At 46.8% G+C, this 15,282-nt stretch overlaps 1 protein-coding gene across 11 annotated transcripts in view; it reads right to left on the bottom strand.

Moving 5' to 3' along the window:
* Positions 1 to 15,282, bottom strand: part of SMOX (spermine oxidase) — a 172,177-nt gene that overhangs the window by 114,585 nt on the left and 42,310 nt on the right. For 3 of the 11 annotated variants that reach the window (XR_011076878.1, XR_011076876.1, XR_011076877.1), the window contains exons 6-7: positions 14,659 to 14,819; positions 10,701 to 10,775 (exon numbers count right to left, since the gene is read on the bottom strand). Coding sequence is in view for 5 of the 11 variants with exons in the window: in XM_068565463.1 (XP_068421564.1) it covers positions 12,135 to 12,272; positions 12,717 to 12,806; positions 14,659 to 14,819 (389 nt within the window). In the remaining 6 variants the exon portion in view is untranslated. The other 8 variants (XR_011076874.1, XR_011076875.1, XR_011076880.1 and 5 more) reach the window with 8 other exon arrangements.

Genomic DNA, 15,282 nt, shown 5'->3' with positions numbered 1-15,282 from the left:
AGCCTCCAAGGGCACTGGTATTTGCCCAATACCCCCCACACACATGCAATTCCTTAGAAAGCTGCATTCCCACTTCCCTCCCAAGGCCCCAGCTCCAGTCTACCCTCCTTCTCCAGCTGGGCTCTTGCCACCCATCTTGCTTGCTTCCCACACTCCTTCCAGGACCTCTGTCCCAGCATCCCCTAGGGCTGCTTTTGCAAGTCACCTGGGACCTTTCATTTCCCCAATCTCCTCCCCGCCCCCGTCTCTGCCGTAGTCCACACTGGTGGCTGCTCCCTGCTTCCTGAAATATTCCTCGTCCTGCCTGAACCACACCCCTGGGATTTTCTCTCTCCCTCTCTCTCTTTCTCTCCCACTCTCTCTCTCTCTCTCTCCCTCCCTCCCTCCCTCCGTCCCTCTCTCTCCCTCTCTCTCTCTCTCTCCCCCTCTCTCTCCACCCCTCTCTCTCCCTCCTTCCCTCTCTCTCTCTCTCTCCCTCCCTCTCTCTCCCTCTCTCTCTCTCCCTCTCTCTCTTTCTCTCTCCCTCCCTCCCTCTCTCTCTCTCCCCCTCTCTCCCCCCCTCCCTCCCTCCCTCCCTCCCTCTCTCTCTCTCTCCCTCCCTCCCTCTCTCTCTCTCTCTCTCTCTCCCCCCTTCCTGTGCAGGTGCCTCTCTATGCCCTTAAGTGTCCCCCAGGGGTTTTTTTTTTCTTATCTCAACTTGCTACCCAATCTCATCCACTCCAAATCATCTAAATGACCACTTGTACATAAATGGATCCCAAGGGTCTACTCTAGCTCTAAATGTGTGTTCACCCTCCTCTGGATGACCCCAGACACCTCAAATACAAGCCCACCAGCCTCCTGCAAAGCCATGTCCTCTACTCCATGCAGGCATGACAAGGCCACTGATGCTGAGGCTTCAGGCTCCCAGAGGCCCTGAGCCTGCCCGCCCTCTCCACTCGCCATTATCTTCCCAAGACCTTCTTCCCAGACCCCCTGTTCAGAATTAAGCCCTGAGTAGCCCTCAGCCTCTCCAGTAGCTCACACCAAGCTCATCCTGGCTTAGAGTCCACTGATAGAATCCATGTCTTCATCCACTATGAGGAAGTGGACTGTCTGACCCAGGGCTGCTCCAGACTAGGTATAAGTGTTCATTAAATCCTAGATTGATGGAGTTGCCCCATTACCCTTGCCTGGGACACTGCCCCGGTGCCAACCTGATGGCTGGCTGACATCACCATCTTTGCAAGACCCTCCCCCCAGCTGGTTCCACCAGTCCTCAACGGGCTAGAACCTGTATTCTTCACCAGCCAGAGAGCCAGCTACACCCTGGACTTCTGCAGAAAGAAGTCCTCCTGCTCCAGGTGCCCTGCAGCCCACCCACCCCACCCACCTGGAGCCCCACTCTCCCCTGCAGGCCCCTCACCACCACTACCACCACTACCACCAGTACCACCACTACAACCTAGTCCCTTAGTTCCTCCTGCTCCAGGCACTGACAGGTCCTGGGGAAAGGTCTGGGACCTTGGTGACCTGTCAGATCCCTGACTCCTCAGTGCCCTCCTGACCCTGTTTCTATTCCCATCCTGTCATATCCCCAGGAGGTTACATGTTCACTGTCCACTTGCAAAAGAATTTCATTTTTTTTCTTCTTCTTGTGGTTCAGCGAAGCACAAAACCAGATGCTTGTAAAGGCTAAATCCGTCCCGTAGCCTCTCAGCTCAGAATAGCTCTCTGGGGAGCCCAGTGGACCCAGGTGGTGCTGGGGGTGGTACCTTTGGGAAGTGGGGCTGCACTCAGCTCTCCTGCAGGTCTGGGCTGGCGTTTCTTCCCTTCCCCCATCCACCCCTTGGTGGAAGCAGGGAAACAAAGAGGGTGCTGAACAAGCCCCTGGCCTACATTCTCAAATTGCTCTTTTCTGGAGAAGAATGAAGCAGGAATTCCAGGGTGAATTTGGAACCAAGAAGAAATGCAGGAACTGGGGCCACAACAGGCTGAGCTTTTAGAGCCAGGAGCAGGAGGGAAGGATGCATTGGAGGAGTACCTCACCCATGACATTTGTGGCCATTCCTTCCAGGAGTTCACCATTCATGTGACTCCATCATGCTGTTTGCATCCACCTTTTTCTGTCCTGCCAGAAACCATAGGAGTCTCAGCTCTCATTCCTGAGACCAGCCACAAAGATCGTGGTTCACTAGCCAGTCTATGGATTGACTAATTTGAGGTCAGGTCTGAACAGATGAGCAGGCAGATGGGAATGAGATGGAGCATGTGATACAAAACACAGCTGTCTGGGTACCGGTGTCTGTGGGTAGAGTAATTCTCCTAGATGGGGGAGGGGTGGAGCACATAATGAAGGACATCTCTAGCACACTGGATCAGTTAAAAATGCAGCTGCAAGTAATAAGGAAGCTGCTTAAACATTGGTCATTATTTTTCTCACCTGACAATTTATGAAGTAGGTAGTTTCTGGCAGTGTAAGTCACACACACAAGCTCTGTCTTTGCTTCATAGTCTTCGGTGTGTCGGTTTTTATCCTCCTTGTTGCTTCACCATGACCAATGGCACCATAACTCACATTCATATTCAAGGAGGAGAAAAAAGGAGAAGGGTCTGGGCTATGGAATCTGCCTCCTTTTATCAAGATAATAAAGTTTGCCCCAAACCACCCTTCCCCAGCACACCTCCACTTAGGTCTTAAGGGCCAGAAGTGGGTGCCAAGCCCACCCTGCAAGGGAGACTGGTAAAATAAAAAACAAGATGGAGTGATTGGTTTAGAGCAGAGGTCTGCAAAGTGGGCCAAATTTAGCCCACCACCTGACTTTGTACAGCCTATGAACTAAGAATGGGTTTTACATTTTTAAATGGTTGGAGAAAAAAAAGTCAAGAGACTATTTCATGACAGGTGTATTGTATGAAAGTTATCTCTTGGCCCACAAAGCCTAAATTAAAAAAAAAAAAAAAATTTGTCAAAAAGTTTGTTGACCCTGCTTTAGGGCAACGTGGATCATTGCCTCCCGTTGGAAACACTGCTGTTCTGAACAAAATCACGATTCTGGCAGCAGGAGGAAGCAATGGATATCAGGCAGGCAGCTTTCAGTGTCTGTCACAAAGGCGAGTCACCACACTGCAAGCCTGTGTCAGTTATCTAATCTGAAACAGCATAAGCTAAGAGTTCCCCCTCTCACCACAAACATAACACAAGGGGTTTTTTTTTGGAAGCCCTCTACCTCAAGGACATTTTCCCTAACTGACCAAATGTGTGGGATTTTGAAAGAGACTAATAAAAAGTAAAAGGGGACACAACAAAATATCTGGCTGGCTGTGCCCCAAAAGGCTCAATGAGGTATTATTTGCTCAATGAACTTGCCCCCAGCCAAGGGACAGGTCCTCAGTATTACAGGTCTAGAAAATGGGTCTGGTCGGTGTTCCACGGTGTTCCACAGTCTCATATAAGCTGACACAGATGGCCTAACTCACTAGGACATGAAGATCATAAGCTCAAAGCCAATGTGCTCATTTTTAATGGGAACTATAATTTAACTATCACACAAGCCAATGTCCTCATGATGATAAATGAACCTGATGGGAAGCCAAACTGTGGTCTGAAAGCCACTAGTGAGTTCAGAGGCCAAGCCAGGAAGTTAAAGGGAAGAGTCACTTATTTAGTGCACCAGGCATGGAGATCGGTCCCCAGGCCAGGGTTCCATCTCCCAGTGCATTGTGCCTCTGTTTCCATCATATATCCCTCTCCATCCTCCCATCTCATGCTTCAATCCCAGCCTTTTGTCTCACTCTGTACCTTTAAGTTTGCTTTACTTGTCTCTAATCTCATTTATCATGTGTCCAATTTCAGAGTGGAACCCTCAGAAGCCAGTCTTGAGAACTTTTATGTCCAAGCTCTTAGGGAATAGTCACCCTAGTAGACAAGCCTACAAGTGCCAAATGCCTGGGCCTCTTACAGATTAGGCATTTGGTATTCCTCCAACCCCAGGTGGGAAATGCACCTGCTCAGATGGGCCCAGGTGCCCTCTGATGCCTCTCAACCAATAACAAATGGCCAGGTGATGGTCAATAAACAATGCATGCATTTTATAATATTTACTGACCACCTACTATGTGCCCAGTCAATGGGGATACATCCATTTAAAAAAAAAAAGTCAGTCTCCATGGAGTTCTCATTTCAGGAGAGACAGGAGTGATAGGTAATAACAACAAAACATATAGTAAATGGTGATAAGCAAAAGAAATATAACAGGGAAAGGGAACAGGAAGTGTTGAGGCTACAGGATGTGGCACTTTCAGTTTGAGTACCTAGGGAAGGTCTCAGGTAGAAGGTGATGTGTGAGAAAAGGCCTGAAGATGGTAATGATGTAAACCATGCAGATTGCTGAGGGAAAGCATTCCAGGCAGAGGGAACAGCAGGTGCAAAGTCCTAACTTAGGAGGAGACCTGGTATGATCAGATTAGCGAGGACTGTCCTACTGCCAAGAATTGTTTTCTGAGCAGCCGAGAACACAGTAATGACCACCCATCCTCTTGATTCCCTGCAGGAACTCTCTACCTTCAGCAAAGACTTTAATACTGTCCAAGCTTGTGGGTCTGGGTCAGAAGGGACCTTGAGAGCAGAGGGAAACATTGTAGTTTCTCAGGTGCTCCATTTGGTGGAAGAGGAGTAGCAGCAACTCTGAATTTTTAGAACAAAGTTCTTCCTCATGAGCTGAGAACTGGGCAGTGGCAGTTAGAAGATCTTTCCTCAGTCTGGTAGAATGGAACTAAAAAAATGCCACTGGCTTCTATGTCTTCCAGCTCCTTAAGCCAGAGTCAAGCCATGAAATGAACCCTCCAGGAATCTGAATCCCTTGGCCCATTCCTGCCAGGCCCCTTTGCTGGAACTGTACCACCCTGTACCGTGGGTGGCTTCCCAGTCTATGGGCCATTGCTCACTCTATCACTAGTGCCTAGAAATATCCCTCTTGGGCTAGATGACTCCCCCATAGTGAGGTGTAACAGTCAACTATTGCCATGATAATGCGGCAAAACAAGCCACCCTTAAATTCACAGGTTATAAGAGCAAGCATTTGTTTTTCTTGTTTATGTGTCTGTCTGCAGGCGGTAGGTTTGGTTCCAGGCTTCTGTAGGCTCACATCTATTCCCCTTTCTCCATATTCTCCTTGAAACATCAGCTATCAGGGACCTGTTCTTCTTATGACAAATGGCAAGTAAACGAGAGGCCAAAACCAACTGTGCAAGCATGCTGGAAGCTTCTGCTCATACCACATCATGTCTGTTCATTTTCTGTTGGCCAAAACAAGTCAGATGGCCAAGCCCAAAGTCAATGGGGCAGGAAAATATATTCTGCTCCCAGAGGAAGAGGAAAGCGATTGAATATTTGCTGAATAATCTTTAATCCATTATAGGGAGCTGGGTTAGGACTTCAACACATGAATTTGAGGGGACATAATTCAGCCAATAACAACCTCTTTAGTGGGAGGAGATGCAAGATCACACAGCAAAGCAGGGAGAAATGAAGAACTGAGGTCACTTTTGCCATTAACAACCACAAGTGGCAACACCAATCTAGCTTTTGCCCTGAGCTAGAACAAGCTCTATTAAAAGGAATCAGGGTTCCCTGGAGAAATGGCTGTTTCAATGACAGAAGCAGGAAATATACAAGATAAGCCTGGAGAATCTTATAGTGCCAGAAAGTAAGGAAGTGCCCAAAAAAGAAAAAAAGCCCACACATTGATGGGGGCATGTCAAAGGGACATAGAAGCCAAATGAAAGAGCTCCCAGCGACCAAAGTGGGAACAATTTAACAACAGTATAAAGTAGTATTAGATTATAATCCAAAGTATAAAATAAATATCCATGAGTCCATTCTGATATAAATAAATGATTGAATAAGTTAATAAATAGAGAGAGGTAAGGGAAGAGAAGGGACAATTTTCATACGTAGAAGAATTCCAAATAAATTATGTAGATACTCTACTCTAAAGAAGGGGAGCATAACTCCTTAAGTGTGGGCTGCAAAGCGACTTCCTTCCAAAGAGGACAGTACGATGGCGGGGGGGTGGGAGGTTGGCGGTGGGGGTGGGGTGGGGGGGGTGGAGATAACTTTACAGTACAGAAACCTGACAAAGTCTATGTCAGCAAAGTGATCAAGGTCATATGATGAGATGAAAATGGCACTTTAATCTGTGGTTTTCCTCCAGAAACCTATAACCCCAGTCTAGTCATGAGAAAAACATCAGAAAAATTCTAATAGAGGTCCATCCTACAATATACCTGACTATACTCCTCAAAACTGTTAAGATCATCAAAGACAAGGAGAGTCTGAGAAAACATCACAACCAAGAGGAACTTAACGAAACATGATGGCTAAATGTAATGTGGCATCCTGGATGGAATTCTGGAACAGAAAAAGACATTAGTTTATTCATTTAACCTATGGACTTTATTTAGTAATAATATACCAATATTGGTTCATTGATTATAACAAATGCACCATATTAATGTAAGATTTTTTTCTGTAGCTGGATTTTTTTTTTTAGTATTTTATCTATTTATTTATTTATTTATTTGGCTGCGCAGGTCCTAGTTGCAACACCTGGGATCTTCATTGCAGCATGCAGGATCTTTTAGTTGCAGCATGCGAGATCTTTTTTAGTTGCAGCATGCGGGATCTTTTAGTTGCGGCATGCAGAATCTTTAGTTGCGATATGCAGGGTCTTTAGTTGTGGCATGCAGGGTCTTTAGTGTGGCATGCGGGGTCTTTAGTTGCAGCATGCAAACTCTTAGTTGCAGTATGTGGGATCTAGTTCCCTGACCAGGGATCGAACCCGGGACCCCTGCATTGGGAGCGTGGAGTCTTAGCCACTGGACAACCAGGGAAGTCCTGTAAAATGTTAATAATAGGGAAAATGGAGGTGGGGTCTATATATTCACTTTTTCTGTACATCTAAAACTGTTCTTAAAAAAGTCTATTAATACCAAAAAACTGATAGAGTTGAAAGGATAAAGAAATACACAATTATAATTGGACACTTCAACTATTCTCTCAACAATCAAAAGAACTAGACAGAAAATCAGCAAGGATATAGAGGAAATCAACAACACTGTCAGCCAGCAGGATCTGATCAACATCTATAGAACATTCCACCCAACAACAGCACACTGCACATCCTTTGCAAGCACCATAGATCATATACCAAGATATACCATATCCTGGGCCATAAAAAAATACCTCAACAAACTTAAAAGAATTGAAATCATACAGTCCAGATTCACTTGGGGAATAAGTTCATACTTATTTATTTACTTAATAAACTTATTTACTGAAGCATAATTAAACCTTTCTAGCACAGAAGCTGGCACACAAAAGTCTGCTGGATGAACAAAATAATGAATGAACGAATGAATGAATGAATAAAAAAGAAAATATCTTGGGGGCCAACAAGGCCCCTTTTTACAAAAGGTTAAGAATGAAAAATAAACGGTGCTCTAGAATAAGTTACAATCTTACTTTATTAACTTATTCAGCATTAATTAAAGGTACTTTCTATGATTTATCGAATTTTTTTTTTTTATTCAGGAAAGCTCACAGAATCCAGGACACAAATGTTCCCTGTGCAGCAAGAGGGTTGCATTCCAAAATGGCCAGCAGATGGCGCCAAAGGATGTGGTTCAGCCCATGAGGTTGTCCTTCCACAGACCTAGAGGTCCTCCTCACCTCTCCCAGCCATGGAAAGGAGAGCCAGCCCAGTCCTTCCTGTGTCTCCCTCTGCGGCCTGAGGACCCCCACCAACCACTGCTAGGGTGAGGATAGTAAGAATGCAGAGAGAGCAAGTGTAGGAAATGCTAACGTGATGCTTGGCTGAAAGAGAGGCAAGGAAAAGTGGGAGTAAGATGAGGGTTGGTGATGGGAAAGATGTGAAGACACTGAAAGGTGGGTGGCAAGCATGGAGTGGACAGAATGGGGATAGGAAAGGACAAGCAAAGTCCCTGAGTTTGGGGCATGGGATGCACAAGTGATGGGTCACACACTTCCATTGTGCCTGGGAAAGGTCTAAAACAGCAGTCCCCAACATTTTTGGCACCACGGACCGGTTTCGTGGAAGACAATTTTTCCCCAGACTGGGGGAGCAGGGGGGATGGTTCAGGCGGTAATGCAAACAATGGGGAGCGGCAAATGAAGCTTCACTCATTCACCTGCCACTCACCTCCTGCTGTGCAGCCCGGTTCCTAACAGGCCGCAGACCGGTACCGGTCCTTGGCCCAGGGGTTGGGGACCCCTGGTCTAAAAGGACAGGTGTGAAGGCTAGCAGTTTGTAGATTTGTCGAGGAAGTTGCCTCCAGGTGGCTTCTATTTTGTCCGTGAAGCAGGAGACCATGGTGCCTGTTGACAGTTGGTGGGGGAGGGGAGGTGTCAGAGTTGAAGGGGAGCTGACAAGGGAAGCCCACGAGGACTGCTGGCCAGCACCAAGGGTGGGTCTGGGGGATGACACCATTCAGCTCAGCTTCTTCATTCACTTGTTCATTCATTCTGCAAATATTCATTGATAACCCACTACACCAGGCACTATTTTGGACAATGTAACCTACATCCTGGGGAAGGGGTGGGGGGGGACAGATGGACAAATAAACAAAAAAAAAAATATGACATCATGGAAAGAGAAGGGCTATGAAGAAACAGGCAAGGGGAGAGACATAGAGTGCTGGGAGTGCTGTGAAATGGGGTGCTTAGGGAAGTTTTCCTAGAGAAGTGACAGCTGATTAGAGAACTGAATGCAGCGAGGGAAAGAGACTTGTACTACCTGGGGGCAAGCATTCCAGATAAAGGGGACAGCTAGGGCCAACAGAAGGGGGCCATGGAAGGAAGTGGGGGCCACAGAACAGATCACACAGGACTTTGGAAATCACCTTTTATGCTCAGTATGATGGGAATCACTGGAAACCAGGGAAGCACATAACTGGATTCATATAGTTTAAAGGATTACACTGGCTGCTGTGTGGAGAACAGGCTAAAAGGGCCAAGCATGGAAGAAGGGACACCAGCTGGTCATTATGAGAAAACACGGCTTTCATGTGAATATACCATTATGTTTGGCAGACCATTAATTAGACAGGCAGTTCTCTAGAACTGAACCAGCAGCCCACCTCACTCTGCACCTTGGGATCACCTGTGGGCTCATCCTGATAGCCCTGAGCAAATGCAGAGTGACTCAAACCAAAGGCACTTCACTCCTACCTTTGTTTGTAGGTAGGGCAGACATTCCAAGTGGCTCCCATGAAGGGGGAGCTAATACTGCTCACCTGTTCCAGAGCAGCAAAAGTGGAAAGAGACAGTATTTGCCAAGTAACCCAGGCCCCCTGAAGGAACATTTCTGAGGCTTCCACAAAGCCACAACTGAACACCTTGCCCATGGATTCACTAATGCCCACAGCACAAGAAACCATGCAACAAATTCTACACAGAATCCAGTGCCAGGAAAGAACTTTCCTCTCAAGTGACCTCCCACAGGTGACAGAAATTGTATAGCAGGCATAGGCACAGGTGTTGGCCTGAGCATGCCATATTAGACACCACTAAGAGTCATCTGAGTTTCAATCAATGCCACGGCTGTTTCAGAAACCTAATCACAGGAAGGAACTCAGCCTGTGTCCCTGGTACATCTAGTCTCCGGTACATATTTCTGGTGGGCATATGCACTCATTTCTCTTCGGTATATACCCAGGAGTGGAAATGTTGGCAGGCACATGGCCTGCTTTAGTAGAATCTGCCACCACAGTTTCCCAGTGTGGTTGTACCCTGTTCCACTCTGTCTGGTAATGGCCTAAGATTTTTTTTTGATGGCACCAGCCTCTTCTTTTTATCACATAATAACTAGAATAAGCCTGCACTGTAGCACCAAACAGACCTTGGATCAAGTCTCAGCATCACCACCTACCTGAGTGATCTTAGGTGCATTACTTGGATTACTTAACTCTCTGGAAGTTTTGCTTCCCCGATGGGATGAATCACCCTCCCCAGCCTGAGCTGGCATCCATGTCAAATTAAGAGACTACCTCCAGCACTGACGACTACCCTCCTGACTTGCGCACACCTGAAGCTCCCCAACATGCAATCACCAAATAAACATTTCCAGCCCTTCACCCTCATAGAGTTCTTCAAAATTCCTACACCTGTGATCCAGAGACTACGTATTACTTTCATCCCCCATACTTATGTGATGGGCCACTTCTGTCACCACTTTCCCCAGCACAGTTGGTGGGGAAAATCCAGGACATGGGGAGGGTCCAAGACTGGATCAGTGCCTCCAAAGGTGAAGTTAATAGAAGGTGCTTCCTGCAAAGTAACTCTGGCCAGGAAGGAGACAGACACTCTCTGACCAAAGTAAGATGCAAATTGACATTGTCCATTTAAGTATTGTTATGGAAAGATCTCCAAGATACATTATGTTAACTAAAACAAGCAAAATGCAGAACAGGATGAATACTTTGTCACTTTAGCATAAAAAGGAGAGAGAACGGTATACATTTACAGTGACATATCTAAAAACGGATACACAAGATACTAATAACATGGGGCCATTGGAAGTGGCAATGGTATTGGGGACAGGTGTGGGAGGAGGTTGTTCAGTGTATCCTTTTATGACTTTAGAGCTTGAACTACATTGATAGATCCTCTATTCAAAAAAATTTTTTAAATATATACTTACAGTTTTTCAAGTTATGCATCAGGTGAACATGAATCCCTGACATAAACTCCATGAGGGATATCTGGTGGGTCAACCCTGGCAAAGCAAGGATGCCTATTAGATATGTCCATGTAGGTGTGTGTGTAGGGGTATATATGCATGTAGGAGGGTGTGCATGTAGGGATGTGCAGGCAGGTGCAGGGAGGCGTGTAGAGGTATATCTATGTGTTAGACATGTCCATCACAGCCTGAGGTGAGGGGGGAAAGGATGTAGAGTCGTATCAAGGGCACTGCCCTAAACTTCTGAAGAGTGGACCCAACCTAAGTTCATACAGAGTTAGACCAGGGGGTGCACCTGACTTTTCATCACTTCCTCCACCACCCAACCCCTCAACCCTATAGAATTCAAATTCTGTCACTAGAAATCTGGAGTAAGAAAATGACTAAATGTTCTTTAAGGTTTTATGCATGTGTGTAGGTGTAGTTGTGTACAGGTGTAAGGGTGTGGGGTAGTGTATCTGTGTGGGAGTGATGTATGTGTGTGGGGGTATATAAGGGGTGTATATGTGAGTGTGTGTGTTTTCACTCAGCAAAAAAATGGCTGGACTATCCACCTTCCCAGAAGTCAACAGCAGCTAAGCCAAGGGCCAGACCCAGGGCCCTGTGGCCAGGTGACACTGATTAATAATTAACACATCTGAGCTTGGCATGGAGCCACAACAGGTGTCCCCTCCCATAAAACTCACCTTCACTCCATGTGGCCATGTTACCCAATCAGGCTCTGAGAAGTCTGGCAAATGGCCAACAGGCAGACCCAGGCCTGCCCTGAAGGAGCTGAGGCTGGGCAGTGAGGGGCCCTTACTCCAGAGGGGTCTCACGGGCAGGAAGGGAAACAACCACAAACAGATTGGGGTGAGGGGATGCCCCTTCCACTAAAGGCAGGCACCTTCCTTTCTGGGGGTATAGCCAGACCACAGCGCCCCCCACCATCCCTTCACTCAAAGAGGATATGACAGATAAACACAGACACACATACACACACGTACACACACACACACACACACACACACACACACACATATACACACGAGGCTAAGAAAAACGGAAGAGAGAAGCTGAGGAGCACAGGAAGGGCAAGCCTCTTTTATTATCCCAAAATGTAGAGTATTGAAGGCACTTACAATAACAAGTTCGGAGATGAGGGGAGGCATGGGGAGGTCAGAGGTCAGAGCACAGAGGTAAATCAACAGACCCCACCCTGGTCACCACCCAGCAAGGAGAAAAGGAAAAGCTACAGGGCCAGGTCTGAAGCCATTTAGATGTCTAGCTCTACAAAAGATACAAATCCATTCTCCAGAGGATTAGGAAATGAGGAGTACACAAACAGCAAGGGGCAGGGCTGACAGTCACAAGTTAGTGGTTCTTTAAGGAACACGCTCGGCAGCAAGGAGGCCCTCAGGTCCCCTGCTGGAAGAGGTCTCGGTACATCTCAATGAGACGGGCAGCCTCGCGCTGGCCAGAGAGCAGAGCACCATGGGTGGTGGAATAGTACTTGCGGTGGGTGGCCTCACCTGAGAACAGCACCTGCATGGGCTGGGCAGGGGGACAGGGAAGTGAAGGTGGAGGAGCAAGAAAGGCTACCTGTCTGCCTCAGAACCCCCCATCCATACTACAAGTCAGAGAGGAATAAGCAGGCATCTGAGATGCAGGTACTGCTATTTCCACAGGATGAGGAGTTGCCCATCCCCCTGCCCATCTTCCCCTGCTTCTTCCCCAAACATCCAGGCCTCAGTCCTTTCTGCTCTGAGGCTTTCATGAGTCCTGGCTCTACAATTTCAGAGACTCACCGTGCCTCTTACTAGTGAACTCAGGGAATGATTTAACCTCCCTAAGCTTTGATTTTCTCATCTCCAAAATGGGTTTATACCCTCTACTTCTGAGAGTGGGTGTAAGAATTAAGTGAAATAATGTATCTAAAGGACTCAGAACCTGAAAGAATATAAGCCCTCAATAAAGTTAGGCAGTAATTTAACAAACCTTTATGGAGCCCCTATTAGGTTCCAGGGACTGTTCTGGGCACTTGGAAGATAAAAGGTGACCAGGCAGCTGCTTTGAGGAGCTTCCTTGCTGGTGGGGAAGCCAGACACGAAACCCAATTACTAAATGGCGTCATACGTGACGTGATGGGTGTTTGGGCGAGGTGCTGAGAGCCCACAAAAGAGGCCCACTGTCAGGGAGATCACACAAAGCTTCCCAGAGGACAGGACCTTTGGGCTTCTTCTCAGAAGATGCTGGATAAATAAACAGGCAAAGGACGTTTCAGGAAGAAGGAAAAATGGGGGCAAAAATGCACCAAAACAGGCCTGGTCTAGGAGACAGAGAGAATTTTGGTATAGCCAGGGCTTAACCTTAAGAAAGGAGGCTGTTTAGGTGGGGTCCAAGCACAGAACAAATGCTTGCATTCCAAGCTTGAGTCTGGATTTTATTCCAGTACATCCCAAACTGAATGTGCAAAGGTACCAGCTGGGGACCGTGGTAGGATGCAGTTTTTAATTCATCAGGTCTGGGGTGGGCTGAGAGTCTGCACATCTAACATGCTCCCACATGATGCCAGTGCTTCTTGTCCATGGACCACCCACCTTGAGTAGTGAGGTTTTAACCCATCAACAAAGAGCCCACAGAGGTGGTTAAGCTGAAAGGGGGGCACGTATTGTGGCAGAGGGCAAGCTCCCTACTCCCACATCCATTCTCTTTCTCCTCAGTAACAAAAATCCTGTCTTTTAACTGGGTCCATTGCCATCCAGAAAAAAAAAAAAAAAAAAGATGTATCCCAACCTAGTATCCCACTAGCAGCTGGTGGAGTCATGTGACTAAGTTCTAGCCAATCATCTTCAAGTGCACTGTTGCTTGGAAACACTGACTTAGCCCAGGGGTTCCGTTCTTTTACCCATCAGCCTGTCACAGACATGAGAGTGAGAGCAGCAGCCTCCACAGCCCTCTTGGACCACGAGGTGGCCTGGAAGATGGAGCCAGGTGCTACTGATACTGGGCCCTGACACCTACCTCCGGATTTCCTTTTATGTGACCTAAGTAAAGTTCCATCTTGTTTAAACCACAGTTTGTTTTGTTTTGCTTTTTGTTATATGCACTAGTCCTAACTGATGCAGGTGACAAGAGAAGGTGTGCTTTTCAGGAGGATGGCTGTAGCAGCAGTGAAGGCCTTTTCCTCTCTCCCCCTGAGCACAGCCAGGGCAGGCACAACACATATTGGTTGACTACAATCTTCTTCACCAATTACACCAAAGAATTATTTTAAATATAATTCTGTTGGGATTTTAACATTTATTGTATGTGTATGCTTGGTGGGGGAAACTCAAAATTTACTTCATGGGAACAGAAATATATAGAGATAATTTCTTTTCAATTTATTATTTTTCTGTGTATATTATTACATAGTTGATGTAATTTGGGGGAGGGTCAGTATTCTCAATTTTATTTTCTAAAACATATCGGGGAAAATAAACAAAACATACTCGGTCAGTGCTGTCCAAAAGAACCTTCCACGATGACAGAAATGCTCTATAGTGACACACTCTAACGTGGTAACCATGAGTGACAGGTGGCTCTCAAACTTGAAAGGTGGCTAGTGCAACTGACGAACAAAATGTTGTATTTATTACTTTAAAGCTAATGGCTACCATATTGGACAGCACAGCATTAAATGGCTCAGTTTTTATAACCTCAAGAAAGAGTTTAACACATCTCAATTTGACTCTGTTCTTCCAGATGTTAAGTGCACATTTTCTTGTTTTCTCCTTCATTATGGGAGCTACTCCATCTATCTTACCTTGGCACTCCTCAGTGAACACTACCCTCCCACTCCTCCCCTGGACCAAACACACATACAAAATGCCCATTGCACCCCTCACAGATCCCCTCACTCTGCACCCCCTCACATACCCAGCACACTCACACTCACCGCTGTCTTGGAGCTCTCCGTGTATGGCAGGGGCTTGGCCAGCTTCTCCACATCTGCCCCACTCGAGCCCACCTGTGTATATGAATAGGATCCCCGGAAGTAGGGGTTGCTGCCCCAGGCCGAGCGCAGAATTCGCCGAGGCTTTGGAATGTTGGGGTTCCCTGTTGGGGAGTAAGAAGAGCCAAGGGGAGGGAGAATATGAAATGGCTGCACACAGAAGACACCCCTGAGAAGACAACTCCCACTCTACCTCTAGGGCTCCAGAAAGGCCAGGCTACTACGGATAAACATGGAGGATGGAGGAGGGAGGGATGGAGGCTGGGGTTCAAGCTGTGTACCCCTCAATGCCTCGTTGTGACCCCCAGCAAAACACCTCCTCTCCGTGGGCCTTAATTTTCCTATCTGAAAAAATCCCAGATAATAATGTTCCCCCTTCCAACTTCAGGGGTTCTTGTGAGGCTCTTCTGGGATAGTGGAGGAAAGATGTTCAACTAAAAATCAGACAGAAAAAAACCACAAATCCATCTCTTAGCAAGACAACATGAGTAGGAAATCGGCAATCTGAGGTTTTGCGGTGAAATCTGTTTTTTTCACCAACAGCCCTTAGAAACAGAGAAGAAATAC

The sequence above is a fragment of the Eschrichtius robustus genome, chromosome 16 (assembly GCF_028021215.1).
Source record: "Eschrichtius robustus isolate mEscRob2 chromosome 16, mEscRob2.pri, whole genome shotgun sequence".
Classification (NCBI taxonomy): Eukaryota; Metazoa; Chordata; class Mammalia; order Artiodactyla; family Eschrichtiidae; genus Eschrichtius; species Eschrichtius robustus.
This window is presented reverse-complemented; position numbering and strand designations above follow the sequence as displayed.